A 16,379-nucleotide genomic window follows, 5' to 3' on the forward strand; every position below is an offset into this window, starting at 1 on the left:
ATCAATTTATGTCAATTTAAATGTTGCTGTAAAATTGGCAATAAGATTTTAAGCCAGTTTTATTTAACTCTAGTATATTGGACTGGTAACTTCATGGGCTGTTACTTTTGACTTTTGTCAAAGTTTTCAAGTTTTGAGGAAGTTTAATATATAAAAGTATTTAAGCATAATTATCACCCAGCAAACAAGGAAGGTATATAGGAATCACCAAATTGGCCTGTGTGTCCATCTGTACACATTCCTTGTAAGGGCAACTCCTCCTAACTCCCTCAAGGGTTTTGATGAAATTTTATTGAATGGTTGGATGATATGTAGATGTTCATGAAGGACAGTAAATACTGTAGGGGGTGGGGGGGCTATAGGGAGATAATCCTAATTAAAGGTTTTACATGTTAAAACCTTGTAAGTGCAACTCCTTCTAAAGGGAATTTGATGAAATTTTATAGGAAGGTTGGGCATTATACATGTATGTAGATGTGCATGAAGGAATATAATATTTGTTGGATGACTCCAAAGGGAGATAATCCAAATAAAGGATTTTACATGTTAAAACATTGTAATTGAAACTGCTCCTTCACCACTCAAAAGATTTTTTTTTAATCGTATAGGAAGGTTTGGCATCATATGTAGATGTGCATGAAGGAACACAGTTACTTTGGAGGACTCCCAAGGGAGATAAATTCATTTTAAAGGTTTTACATTTGAGTCCATTTGAAGCGGAGGTATTCTCTTTGTGAGCTTGCTCACAGAATTTCTAGTGTTTCATTACCTTATAGGTGAAGTCAAAAAGTTGAAATATGAAAATTGTGAGGCTGTCCAAGAACAGCTTTACCACAAATCATATAGCTTTTTGTTTTGATTTTTTTTTCATACTTCGTAAATGACTTCTGTCAATGGTCGTTGATCAGGACTTTTTTGGTTGTTTTAAAAGTTCAGACATTTTTAATAGGGAGGTGCATTTATCAAACATGTTCTCAAATGATTATTATAATAGATACTTAAGTCTTAGTTTGAAGAACCCTTGAAAATAGGTTTTTGATTGCTTTCTGATAGCACATTTGTTGAACAAGTTAGTTATCAAGTCATTTGACATCTGAATTTTAGTTTCAAAGGAATCCTTAAATATATTAGGTTTTTTTCCAAGGCCTAATTTTAGTAGGGGTTTTCAGTAAGTGGTTTTTAATGTTAACAGGGCCAATTAATTACTTACAGTGTGCATATTGCCCTATGTTACATGTGTGATATGAATGAAATTGGAATGAATTTTACTTCAACCTGATAAGCCATGATACTTATTAAATATGTAGAAGTGTGTTAAGTATCTAAATCTTAGTTGAGAATTTGATACTTTAAAATGTACTTAATATTTTAAAGATTAAATTAAGGTGTATTCCATCAGAGATTAGTATAATGTATCAAATTTTTCCTTTGTTTCTTTGACCATATCCTCAATTAATTTCAAAATGTTTCTTCTGAGGAAAATTACAGTTTGATATGTACAAAGGCATCAAAAGTTCTGTCTAGTGCATACCAGTAGTTTTGTTCTAGATTCAGTCTGCTAAAGATAGCCAAAACAAGTACTATCTTTAAAAAAAAAGATAGCCGACACAGTAAAACTTTGTTCTTTTCACTTCTATGTTTCTACATTTCTTTCAAGAATAACACATGGCACGTAATTTGAAATTTTTGATTCAGTTTTTTCAAATGCAATTTCAAATTTTCAGTACAGTTTTTTTCGAACACCACTAAGTTAGCAGTATTTGGCCAATCAGGAAACAGAATTGCGATCAGATAACTTGCGTTTCTATAGAAGAGTGTCTTTAAGGGCAAAGGGTAAAAGAGCAAAACTATACTGTCATAGAAAAATATGATGTGAACATTTTCAAAAAGGCCAGCTGAATGTCTCAAGTTTTATTCAGACACTTACATGATAAATAATAAAGCTAGAACTGTATTTTGTTTTTCTTTTCAGTGTTGCAACCTCAAAAGATGTAATACATATGTTACTGAGAAAATTTCAAATCTTGGATAATCCAAGGAAATTTGCTCTTTATGAGCAGGAACTCAGTAGTCGAGGTAAAATAGGTGAGTATTAACATCAACATAACATAGACTTGAGGACTAATAATATTGTTGATACATTGAAATCATCTTGAATTTAAAATGTTTTATAAAACAGGGTAAGGCTTAGCTTTAGAGACTAAATTTTTCATTTGCCTGAAGTAGACATTTCTGCATTCCTTTTTTTTTTTTTTTAATTTTAAATCATCATTTTACTTTGGCCATCAGACTGAAAATTTTGATGTAGTCACCACCTGCTGGTACATATATTACATACATTACGGGATGGTCTGTTTCATATGTCACTCTCATGTCGCCTGACTTGTCACAACTCAAAACTTACTGGTAACCATGTACATTTCTCTCTTAAACTATGAAGTATCTCTCAATTATGGTGTTACATGCATAAATTTGACATTCTGATGTAAAATATTCATAAATCTGGTTTAAGTCAGCTGTCATGGGGAGAAAGATAATTTATGTTTTTGATGTAAAATTGGTTGCTTTTTCTCTGCAGTAAATGCATTCATTATGATTAAAATATCTTCCCCTTCAATTCAGCCTTGTTAACCATCTTATCTGTTGGAATTAATTTGTCTTAAAATTTTGGATGTTGTGTAGACAATTGCTCTAGGCTGTGAACTTTTTGTAGCTTGCACTTTTGTTTACTTAAAACAAAGGCTGTTTTATTGTGAAAGTTGAACTAGTTCTTAGACAAGACACATTTATTCATTGATAAATGCATATTACTCATTCACCACAAAAATTTAGAATTTTCTTTTGCATGTGTTATATCTTTCAGACTTGATGCACTCACTGATATATTTAAAACACATTGATAATCAGATAACAAGATGTGTGTGTGTGTGTTTGAAAATAATGGAAATTATAGGTCACAGTAACAAATGCCAATTTGCTGAAATACAGCAAGTGTCCAAAATATTCAGTCATCATGGCATCTTATACTAGTTTATCTTGGGGATATGATAGTTTCAAGTTGGCTTTAATCAACAAATGATAGGCCAGTAGACAGCTTTTCAGCTGTGGTAATTAAACATGTAGAATCTACCAGAATTCCTATATTATTCGTTTAGTCTGACTGACTTTAGGGAGCTACCTGACCAAATATTATTCTGTGGGTCACATAAGAAACACACAATCGTTTTGACATCATTTTAAGAAAATTTGTAATTGAAGTTATTGGGCTGTCTCTATTTCTTTCAAAAATTTATCACTAAAAACTGATGAACAAACAAGTTTTCAGGAAGTCTGCATTATTTTTAAAGCTTCTACTTTAATTTTCACCCAAATTTCACATGTTATTTATTACAGTGAAACTAAGGAGAATTCCTGATGCAGAATGTCCACTACTTACCTCATTAGAATGGGATCCTGATAAACTCTCCTATATCAGGATGGTCCTACAGGAGAACGAAACTGGAGAGGTCATGGTAGGTATTTAATTAAAGGCCATTCAGGTTGAGTGTCACAGGGTCACATTAAATACCCATGGGACTTCTGAACTCTCTTTCAGGATGGTCTTACAGGAGTTATGGAAGGTGTCAGATAGTCTTAATAGACTGAAGGATAAACAGAGTTATGTACCTTTAGTTTCCTTATTTTAAGTTTATTTAACACCAATGAATTGCCACGTCAAAATTGTCAGGCTATATGTTTCACTAAACTGAAGGGTTTTTTTATCTTTTGGAAAAAATACTTCAAAATTTCTTGTCATGGTTCAGTTAATCAATATTATATAATGTGACCACACAGTAAGTCTCATCTAGTGATCAACTGGCCCAAAACAAGATGTTGACAGTTTTTGGTCTGTTCAACACATCTTTATCATTACAAATTACTACATGAAACATCTTGAATCAAAATTTATGGAGAGGTCAGGAGGAGTTTATTAACTTTTAGCTTAAAGATATGGAAGCAAATTGTGTGGATATTTGAAAATTCTGGATTTTAGGGAACATTGAATACCATATAGATTTTAAAAATTCCAAAGTAACATATGTTTTTGAGTAAAAAAATGTAGAAATGCAGACAGACATATTGGAATGAGGTGATAAATCATAATTTTTCATCTATAAATATTTATCATAAACTGACAGATAAAAAATTTCTTGGAAGGAAATCAAATATTTTTATCACTGAACTATTTATCAAGTTAATAGAACTAATATTTGTCTATTTTAATCTGATTGACTGGTGAGTTTGTAGTGTAAATTGTACCCACTGGAACAGTTTTATGTTTTAACATGCAAAAAAATGTATGTAGTACCCAGTTTCTCGATCCTTTGTTTGGATTGTGTAAATTTTGCATTGATCTCAAAAGTGACTCTTTGTGTACATACAGATAACTGTTTTATGTCTTCAACTTGGAAAAAAAATATCAGCTTTTGAATTCCCATTTCCTGTGCATTTCTATTAGCAGGGGTCTGAGGTTCTGGACCTTCAGTTTCTGACCTACGACCTTTGAAATTTCATTTGCTTTAACTAAATTCATTGACATTTTATTAGGATTTTATGGATTTTACACAAGGGGACCATTGATTTGAAAATTTAAAAAAGTCCAGAATCCTGCAAAGTGACAAAGGGAAAAATTATTGATATTGGTCTATCAATGGACTCATCTCATTGAAACATTCTATTATTTGTGGGATGCATGTTTAAATGTGTATACTATTACTTCGCTGTCATTTTGATTCAGCAACTTTTTTTGAAGTTATGGGATATAGACCTAATTCAACATTTCTAATCAGTCTAGAATTTATGGGTGCTTGTCCTCTGAAACTGTTTGACAGATTTTGTAAAGTTTTATCGGGATACATGTATTCTAAATATTCTAAAATTTTATTGGGATATATGTATTCTAAATATTCTATAATATATATTTGTTTTTGAAGGATGTATGAGAAACTTTAGGTTTTCACATGTCTGCTAGAAATGCTAGTATTCTGATCGAATTGTGACTTTGCTGTGTTTGAAAGTCATGTCCTTGTATTTGTTATGGGTCAGAATTTCTTGGAGGTTTTGAATCTATAACTATTAATTGAACAGTGATTGAAGATTTTTCTGTATTTCTCGGTTGAACTCGCAATAATACACTGTTTAACTACAAAAAAGACCGCAATGGAAATTATAGGTTTTGTTTATTTGAAAGGGGTAAACGTCTTACATATTTTGTACCTTAAAAATGGACCAAAAATATCACAAATAATGTTCAGATTCATACAGTGATAATATATTAAGACTTTGATCATGTTGTCTAAATATAAGAGATAAAGATTTGGATTGAGCGGTGAAAACATGAGGTGCGGGAGGATGTGGGGTTGATCCCCAGACCAGTCACACCAAACACTTCTCCTTGCTGTCCAAAAAATATTACCAAAATGATTCATGCAGTGATAATATTAAGACTGTGATCATGTTGTCTAAATATGAGATAAAGATTTGGATGGAGTGGTAGAATCATGAGGTACGAGAGGTTGTGGGTTTGATCCCTGGCCAAGTCATACCAAAGAAATTCAAATTGGTAGTCACTTCTTAGCTATACTACTGTCCATTCATCCGTACATGTATACAAAACACAGTATGGATAGTTCTTTTAGGGATTGACAAATTTTTGTTACAATGTTTGTCATGGTGGGGGGGGGGGGGGGGGGAAACCCTTTGTCTTTTGATTGTTTTCCGAGTTATGAACTTTTGATAAAAATAGGGGGAATGGATGTATCTTGTTTTAACACAGCTGTTAAGTCTTGAAGGCAGAGTCAGTGTTATGTGAAGTTTATGACTTCCTGCGTGCCTAATACATATACTGGTGTATGATGTATTTGTATTATAGTCTTTTCTTACATGCCTCCAAATCGTCTCTCTTTTGAAGTTAAATATACTTGTATATGTTCTTTCAGACTTGGGTTCTATCCAAACTGTAACATTTCAAATGACTTGATATATTTATTATTGTCTTGTAATTGATGATTTATTCTGCGCTCTGTGAAAATAAGTAAAATTTCTTGTAAACATATGATAAATATGTTGGATACATCTTGAAATGCTTGGAGAGAAGACAAAAATGTTGATAATTCAATTCAGTATGTTAACTTTTGTCCTATTCATCCTGCTTCATGACTGTCAGTACATGTACTTTATTTCAGTTTACCTCTGCTATTAAAACAAAAAAAAAATCAGTAACTGTAATTTAGAATCTGTAACTATTTAAAAATGATGATTTTTTTTTTCTTTTTTGTGTGTGTTTTTTTTTAGGGTGAGAGGGGGTTTCATGTGATTAAACATATGGTAACTAAAAAAATATAAACCAAGATGCCAATACACAGCATAGATAGTAAAGATTAAAAATAATTAACTATTTCGGTTAATTAGTCTTCACTAGTCATAGTTGGCAGACTAGCTGTAGTAACATGGTAAATACAGAACATATGATGGAGTGTGAAGAGTTTGTAGTGGTTTTGGCACCAATTTGCTATTATACCACAATAAAATATGGTTAAATCAGTGTTCTACACCTACAATTTTTTGTATGGTAGTAATCTCTCCAATGATTGATGCAGATATAAACATGATAATTGATATTTGTAGCTTTGTTTTTGTTAGCTGCATTCTTGACCAGTTAAAACTTTTTGTACTCAAGCTGGTCTTTCTTTGTTGGGATTAATTGTAGAACTCCAGACATTTTTTTGCTTCACCGCTTAATGTTATTTTTGCATACCTGTAGATTGGGGAGGTGGTGGTGGGTAGCAGGTTACGATAACCGACTTCCCTTTTCCCTGATGTCTAAAATGTTTGTATGAGCTTCATGGTGCATCCTTATTATATTCTGGAAAAGTTTTTGTGCACCTGTCCAAAGTCAGGAATTTCTGGCCTTTGTGTGTATTGTTTCGTTTTCACTATGTTGCTGGAGTATTTAGGGGCAAATTTTTCACTGTACCTGTTGTGTTTGGGGCCAGCTACCGTCTACCCTATGGTTTGATGGTATATTAATCATTCGTTGAAGACTACTGGGTAGCTTTGATCTGACAATTTTCATCTTTGAGGGTTGCTGTCTCTTGACATATTTACCATTTTCTTTCTCGTTATATCCTAAATATGATATTAAGTCCATTGTAGGAATCCCTTGTAAATAGTGACCTAAGAAAACTTCAAATCATTTTCTTACAATATTTTATTGGATATTTTTGGTGTCTTTCACACCTGTTATGCTGGTTACACTGTAGAAACTTATGTGTGACGACATATCAATTTATTTATGGCAAACTTTTATCTTGGTATTACTTTTTCATAGAGACAGCAGGAACATTTCCATAATTCTCTTTGATATTTCTGCAAGATTGATAAAATTATCTGAGTGTGTTAAAAAAAATTCTAAATTAAAATTTGATTTGTTGCATTTTGTCTATCAGTGCCAATAAAACTTAACAAATTGTACCAAATGTATGATTGCATAATAATAACAGTGTAATTTCAGTTTTAATCGTATGGATCTGTATCATAAGTGTGTGTAGACATTTAAGTGTCCAGGGTCTGGTTTCATAAAACATCTCAAATTGAGATTTTCCTCAAATCCTTCCTCAATTCAAATTTTGACCAATCAGATCACTTGAAATTGAAGGTTTGAGGAAAAACACAGGACTTGAGGAAATTCTTAACTTAGATATTTTAATGAAACCCTGAAGTTGTACTTCAAGTTCACACCATATAATGAAGTGAGGGCATGATAGTGAAAGGCTACTTAAATTCTGGTGTAATTCTTATCTTTTGTCACACATTAAAGGCAGTCCAAATTCAGGGCTGTATCAAGCTTGAATGGTTTGTCTATATTTGCCCCAACTGTTCTGGGGTAGTATCCAGGATTGTTTTATAATTACAAAGACAATTCAGAATGAGGTTTATTCACAAGTTATAACTGACAAAGACATTGCATTTTAGAAAAAGCGTCAAGGATTGAAGGAATTTCTTTGTGTCTTTCATTAATTTATGAGAAAGATATTCATATCTGTTTACACTTCCATAATATTTGAAAAAAAAAAAAATTTTAAAAATGGATCAGAATTACCAGACATGGTAATTTCATTCATTAGATCGTTAAAAATTATAAAACATGTTGCTTGTTACATGAAACGGTAGTTAGATTTATGCCAACTTTTTTTTCCCTTTCAGTGGGATGCCTTTAGCCTTCCTGAGTTAAAGAACTTCCTCCGGGTCTTAGACAGAGAAGAAAATGAGTACTGTTCTCAACTCGAATACAAATACAAAGTGATGAGAAAAATAATCCAACAGAGACTAAAAGAACTGCGGAAAGAAAAACTTGCAGAGAAAAGGAAATCTTTAGGTCTCACATCTTGATAGCTGTGGATGTCCCAGCTTTTAACCTTACTCATCAATAGTGTTTGATGTCACATGACTAAAGATTTCCATTGTATCATCAAATCAGGTGTCATTTCTAAAGTCATGTGATCATTGAAGCTATTATTGCACTAGGTGCTACAAGCTTCCAATATGATCCTCATTGGACGAAACCGATTTCGCAATGTTGGAGATAGACATGAAATCATGTCATCATGTTTATGGATTGTGTCTAAAAATAAATCCTTGGGATTTCACAATGAGGATGTCCTTATTTTTTCGTCATTGGAATCCAAATGACTTGATATTATTGTGATATTATTTATCAGTGCTTGACTTCGTTGATCTTGTTAAGTTTGATATGAGGCACGAGTGGTCTCGAAACTTTGTTGATGATGTGTTACCATAGATACAGAGGAAGAGGAAGTGCATTCCTGGGCATAATTTATTCAGAAAGATTTTTGACTTTCACTTTTAAATATCTTGAGTTGTAGATGGTTTTGTACATTTGATTTGTATTACTAGTCCATCATCTTATAACCAAGTAGAATGAAAAATATAATGTTTTTTGTGAGAATTTCACATGATTTCTGGTCATATGTATTTATTTGTATCAGAGAGATTAATAACTTAAGCTTATTGATTTTAGGCTGTACATATTTATTTTTTTATAACCATTCATTTTTATCATTGGAAATCATTAGGGAATGATGTCTCAGAAATCTTTGTTTTGATTCAGTAAACAAATTAATGTTGTGGTTTTTCTCTAAACAGAGTTTGATTTTGATTTTTTTTGTTATTTGATTGATTTTAAATGGTAACAACATTTTTTTGTAAACATAAAATTTTCTTAATTAAGAATTAGGACATGTATTTCAAATTGCATAAATGCACAGAGATCCAAAGGACCCACCATTTACTAATGTTTTGGTCAGTCACGGTTCCAGCTAAGCCACTGTGTTGGTATTCTGCAGAATTCAAACCCATGTGGATACTTCTAATGAAAATAGAGAAATTTTCAGAATTATAATATTAATATGAGTATGGAGATTGTGAACCTAGTAATTTTTCAAGACAGCTACTTTCTTTTGAAATAATAAAATATTATATTCAGAATTATGACTTTGATATAGGTTGATATTCACACTAAGTTAGATAAGGGTGACACCGAATGCTCTATCACCATGCATTTTTATTGTTGAAGACTGAACTTGACCAAAATGATAAGTCACAAAGTACATGTATCATGTGGTTACTTTCATAATAAGAAAAGTTAACACTCTTCTTTCTCGTGGCGTATTTTCATTTTTCTCTAAAAAGTTAATATATTTGATTATATTTGTTATTGCTACAGAAAGATCAGTGAGGTTATGTGTTCAGTTAAAAGCATAATACATGTCAATCTGTCTGGCAACAGTCTAAAATATTTAAGTATGCAAATATTATGTTATGAAGATTAATAATTAGTTAATCAGCTTTTATAACCCAGGGTTACACTATAAAGTGCCTTTCATTTGTTACAGAAATGAGCTGAAAAAGTGGTGGATTTCTTGTATTGAGATTTAGTAATGCTGCTATTTTTAGATCTTACCTTTAAGGATTCTTCATAATTCTACAATTTTTGGCTTTTAATAATGCTTTATGGATTGTGAATATCTCCGGAGTACCAGTATTAAATTTCAATAATTTCAGGATTTTATGGTTAATTTCATAAAATTCAGCCAAAAATACAGACTGTCTTAAAGTAGTTCTTCCAACTCATTCACATATTTCGATACATTCTGCTTTGGACTTGTGTCGTTTCCGTAATATAGATTTGTCCTGATTCATGATTATTAGAAATGAAATTGGTTTGCTGATGCTAAATTAAGCAAAGAATCATACTTGGAAGAGATTTAATACCTATGCCCTTTCAATGAAACTTTAAAAAATTGAAGTTGGTGTATACATGTAAGTGTAAATGTACTACCATAAGTACCCTATTTAATCCTTACCTTATGTTAATGTGGAAATAGACAATATTTCTTGGCTAATGAAATATTCACTAGTATTTAAAGGTACAGTACACCTTTCACCATAATATTCATTCATTAAGACCTAAGGTTAATTTCAGCATATAAAAATATGCCTGGTAAACATCCTGCTTTTTCGTATAACAGAAATTGTGAGCTATCCAAGTCAGCCGAGGTTAACTATAGCTACTGAGTACATTATGTCTAGCAGTCATGGTGGTACTTGCTGATTCAGGGGAATTTTAACATCTATTTTGTCTACCTGTGCAGATGTCAGATTTCACACTCAGTTTGTTATTGAGAAGTTTTCAGTAATCTAATTATAGTCACTAATGAAATGAAAAAGTTTTTTTTTTTGTTTTGAACATGTCAGATTTAAAATGTTAGTATTTTAATAATTTAACATATGGCTTAATCTCCAAAACACTATTGTTGTGATGGAATAAGTGAAATTCCATCCAAATTTCCAAATACTTCGATTATGTTTTAATAATAGCACCATTCAATTGCAAGGAGGTTAAAATGTCACTCATATCTTATGTTATTTTTTTCTACAGACTTCCTCTTGCATAATTATTAGTTTTGTATTTAACCCTGGCAACCATGAACTTTGCCCCACCCCTCTTTCCTTACCTAAGTTATCACAGCAGCATGTTATATCTATGTACATGCATTCTGCAAAACCCTACTTTTGCAATATGTCCATATTTTTTTTCTAAGTTAAAAATACTTTTGGGTCCTTGCTTTTCAAACTTTTTTTTGTCCCTGGTGATGGAAAACATGGGTAATTATGTGCAGTATGCACACACGATATCACACTTTGGTTGTGATAATATTTATTTTCTATTTTTGTGGGTAGTAAGATGTGCAGACAATGTGCGTGGGATTTCCTGAATGTTGTAGGAGATTTGGAAGATAGTGAAACTTCTGCAGTGAATTTTATTTCATGCAGAAGTTTCATTTGACTTTTTTAATTTGTTATTTTAATTTGCTAACTAAGTAAATCCTCTACCACCATTATATTGATAGGTTCATATCATTTTGACCTCCGTATTTGTTGCAGATTGAATGATATAGGTATTTAAAATATATATTAATCCACTGTCTTCATGGAACTGATTGAAAATTTATTGAAAATAATATTTTTGTCTAAAGAAATGAACACAGTCATCTCTGCTTTAACAGCTTTATATGTTGATGTCAAACATTGCCTTTATATCAAACAATATTTGTACCACTATGGCTGCAAGTATAATGTACTAGAGTACGTGTGTATTTATTTTTCATAGAAGGAATCCACCACGTTTCAGTATTATACTAAGCATTTGAAAAATGTGATTAATTATTGGACATATTGTATAAAAATAATTAAAAAAAAAAGAGATGTTGTATGCTTAATTATTTCTTTGAAGTAATTTTAATCGGAAAAAAATAAGGCGAGAGTGCCATTTAAGTTCAGAAAATGATCTCTAATTTAGTTCATTTATAAATATTATAACTAATAATTTTGTACTTAAGTTCAACATTTAGTCAGAACTAACCATATTCAGTTTATATCATTTGGAGTGTAAATATGCCCATGTAAATGTGGTTAATGTATAGGTGGTGTGTACATGTATGTGTATAGGAACATCGCAAAGCACAGGAAAGTGGGTGCCTCGTTGGTATAGGCTCATGGTCTAAGGGAAGTAATTCTCATTAGTTTTTGGACATTGGTCATTGAAAATGACAATCATGCTTTTGTTTTATAAATTATTTTTTTATACTCAAGATTTTTGAAATTTTATGATAAAAAAAAAGAAAATATGAAATAAGTACTGTGGCTGCAGTCGAAAATGGCAAAATGTGGGAAGAAGTTTTATTTATATTTGCTAGTTAGCAAAATCATGCCTGATTTTCTTTTAAGTTTTAACTAGGCACCCACTTCAAATTTTTAGTTTTAAGAAATATACCTGTTATAAACAATGTATAGCATCTCCATATTTGAGTATTCATGATATGTAAATATCTATGTTAACACCTTTTTTTTTGAATATTCATAAATTTAATTAGGCTGTAAATATGGAGCAATACAAAGGGGCAGAAAATAAAGAAAAAAAATAAGGGGTGGGGGAGGGTGGATGGATGTATTATAGTGTGTAGGGATAAAACTAAATGAAAAAAAAAATTAAAACAAGTTGCACTTAAGACTATCTTTCTGTGTCAAAATGAGCTTTTAATAATTGGAGGTACTTGCTAATGAGACTTTCAGAAAAATGTTGAAGTGAAAGTAAAGCATGATGCTATTGAAATATATATATTTTAGAAGTATCAGAATTTCAACTTGAACTTATTTTTTCTTTGCTAGAAATTTTTGTATGAAATATCAAATGACAAAATTCACGTAGAAGAAAGGTTCTTGTTAAAATTCTGATATTTCTGAGAGTATGACTTTTGTATTCTTAATATTGCCTGTGCTCAAATGATATTGATAAGTGTCCTAGTGACAGATATTGACAAGTGTCCTAGTGACAGATAATGCATTCTTGTTATAAATAACTATTTATCTGTTTTCTGATATGAAATATCTCACATTTGAAACTAAGAAAAAAAAAAATAAAAAAAAAAAAAATAAATAATATAAAATTTATTTTTTATGTTATTATTCACTAGTGTATAATTTAGTATACTTGGTTGGGTCTCTTCTTTTACAGAAATTATATTGTATAATTAGTTTCTAGGTTGATTGCCACATACAAGATGCAATTTGGATAGCAGTCCTATATGAAATCTAGACAAGTTACATTCATGTCAAAAATCCACCCACAGAAACAGTTACAGACCAGTCTTAGATTTTCATTTGGTTGTTGGTTCATGGTCGTCATCATGAACTCGTGGATCGTTATGGTGTATCCATCAGCACCATGAAAACTGATGTATTCAACGGGTCATAGTTTTCCTTTCCTCGTTTGTCTACCCCGGACTTGACTTTTTATGAGCAACTCGGCGGGTGTTTCTAGAAAAGCAGAGGACGCTTACCCTACCGGTGCACCTGGTCCATGCTCCCAGTTTTTAGTGGAGTCCAAGTTGCTCATTTACTTTTGTTACTTTGTATGAATGACTTTAGTTACTTTATGTTCTTTGTTGTGAATGTCTGTTTTCCATGTCTGGTCTTTGTCCCTGGATTACATTCTTTTGATTATCGCTATAACCTTGGTTCCCTTGATTACTCTTGGACTTTTTAGATAACAATTACATAGATTGTACATGAAATGAGCACTTTGCTGGAGTTATCGTTCTTGAATTGGTTGATTTGATTACGGGCAAGATGAATGTTTGTATGAGTTTTTCAAAGATTCAGATCTGAGGACAGAAAAGACTAATTTTGCAAAAGTATAGGATTTAAAGACCGAAAAAATATTGTTTATTCCTGGAGTTTTCTTTACTATGAATCGTTTATACCATAGGCAGTGTCTGAATTTTATATGGATTGGTACTGAAGTATAGCTCCACCGAAGAATATTGTGAAAGGAGACAATCGATGATTCAGGCATTTCTTATGCACACTAGTAATTTGAAATGCTTAATTAACATACGCTTTCTAAAAAGTGACAGTACACAAATAGAAGATATTTACAACTAAATATTAGGTGAATTTCACTATGAAAAATATGGGGAAATTTCCTACCAAAATTTGTACAAAGTTTAACACCATAATCAGTAAGAAACTATCTTCGGCTGTATAGAACATATGATATTTTAACTTGGAAGATTTTGAACAATCCTGGGAGGAGTTCATGGACATTTTACTCATTCCACTGTGCTCCAATCATGAAAAAGACAATTTCTCAATGCTCATTTTAAAAATTCTTGGTTGTCAATATGGACTCTTGTAAGAGTAATCAAGGGAACTAAGATTTGAGGGGAAATCAAACGAATATATTCAAAGGATAAAGACTAGACAGGGAAAATAGACACACACAAAGAAGAACATGAAAAAACTAAAATAACATGTACAAAGAAACAAAAGCAAATGAGCAACCTGGACTCCAGGTACATCAATAGGAGAGTTCACCAATCTCATTAGTGATGACATATTCACTAATTTGCATATCATAAAATGTCAAATTCGTTGGCAAATAAACAATTAACAATTTCATGATAAGAATCCCAATTTTCAAAACTTGATAACTTTGTTATCTTATATCCAATTTGAGTTCTTTAAAATGTTTTATTTAAATAAAATAATTCATATTTTTATAGAGAAATTGATACTCTTTCACTTGAAAAATAAACTTGAAATAATATTTATATGTTAATTTTTATTTTCATACAAAATTATGCTCATATAGTCTAATTACTGATTATTAAATTAAAAACTCCATTGATAATAAGAGTTTTATTGACAGTGTAGGAAACCAAAATAATATTTTGATTATTTTGAAAAATGAAAAAGTTATGATGATTCAAAGTTGATGCCCCATGCTACTCAATGTATTTTTTGCCAACCAAAACTAAATTACAGGTAAGTGATGACATCACAAAGAACTCTTCCATAGGGCTAGTCTCTTCTGGAAACATCCCCTCAGTTGCTGAAAAAAAATGTCATGTCAGGGGTTGATGAAAGAGGAAGGAAAAACATGGTGAACAAATAAGTTCCCATGGTGCAGATCGATAAACCATAATGATCCTAGAGTTGAGATGTTATTAACTACTAGTAATTTTTTTGTTGAAATGTGCCAGAGAATATTTTTGAAACACACTAAATGAACAAGTCAGGGGCGGGGGCCCAAAGTAAGTGTAACTGTACCAGTTGATTGGTGGGTTTAAAGTGCATGTTTTCAATTTTGCCTTGTTCCAATATTTAAACATCCAGTGTGACAAAAATCCTATCAAAAGTTGGCAGTAAAAGATTCATAATAAACTCAAGTAAATGTATTACAACGTCCTATAAAGAACAATCAACAGTCATATGAACCTGAGGTAACAAGATGATGCCTTATAAAGTTGAGGACCAACTGAAGAATATATTTGAACATTAAATAATCCAACATCCACGAATCTTTTCTGGAAGTCCATAAAGAGTTATCATTGTTTTTAAGTCAGTATACTCCAACAACCTACCATACTAATACTGTTTACTTGTCTACCAATTGACTTTACACTATGTACAATCAGTCATTTTTGTACCGTTACACAGAAAAAATTTTTCACATGAACACGGTACAATCTAATTCCGTTATTGCAAGAATAGTCATTTGAATGACACTTATCCTCACATTCTTTGACCATGTACAGTAACTGAAATAAGGGTACTTTAACTGCAACGGAATTTCAATGTAGAAAGGCTTCTTTATAAAAGTTTTTAGTGTGGTGATTAGTAATCGAGTATAGTCCTATTTTCATTTTTTATTCCAACTTTGTTTTCTGTGTATATTTTATAGGCTAAAAAACTATCAATGATATTACCCATACTCTTCATTCCTCAATTCATTCTTTTTTTTTTATGGCTTCCTTAGAATTTTAGTGTGGTGATTAGTAATCATCGAGTATAGTCCTATTTTCATTTTTTATTCCAACTTTGTTTTGTGTATATTTTATAGGCTAAAAAACTATCAATGATATTACCCATACTCTTCATTCCTCAATTCTTTCTTTTTTTTTTATGGCTTCCTTAGAATATGCCTTAACATAAACCCAAAGAAGACCATATATCAGCATAAATTCTTGTTCCAAAGAAATAGCAGAAATACGTATAAAGTCAAACAATTGTGGCGTATGTGACATCGTTAAAAATTTGAATCTGGCGGCAAGAGATTTTAAACAGTTGATTCCCATTTTTATCAACACTCTTCAAAGTTCTATAGACCACAGACATGGTAAAACTTTGATTAGCATATGACCAACATCATTGAAGTCTGACAGTCTTATTTTACCAAATTTTTCCAAAATCACAGA

General features: G+C 31.5%; 1 protein-coding gene across 1 annotated transcript in view; it reads left to right on the forward strand.

Moving 5' to 3' along the window:
• Window positions 1–12,246, forward strand: part of LOC148628299 (uncharacterized) — a 28,077-nt gene extending 15,831 nt beyond the window's left edge. The window contains exons 5-7 of the mRNA XM_088585741.1: window positions 1,973–2,085; window positions 3,394–3,512; window positions 8,245–12,246. Coding sequence (XP_088441867.1) covers window positions 1,973–2,085; window positions 3,394–3,512; window positions 8,245–8,430 — 418 coding nt within the window. The 3' untranslated portion in view covers window positions 8,431–12,246. The remainder of the gene's footprint in view (window positions 1–1,972; window positions 2,086–3,393; window positions 3,513–8,244) is intronic.
• The last annotated feature ends 4,133 nt before the right edge of the window (window positions 12,247–16,379 follow it).

Source organism: Perna viridis, chromosome 1 (genome assembly GCF_037379345.1).
Source record: "Perna viridis isolate PV_CMFRI_1.1 ecotype Kerala chromosome 1, ASM3737934v1, whole genome shotgun sequence".
Classification (NCBI taxonomy): Eukaryota; Metazoa; Mollusca; class Bivalvia; order Mytilida; family Mytilidae; genus Perna; species Perna viridis.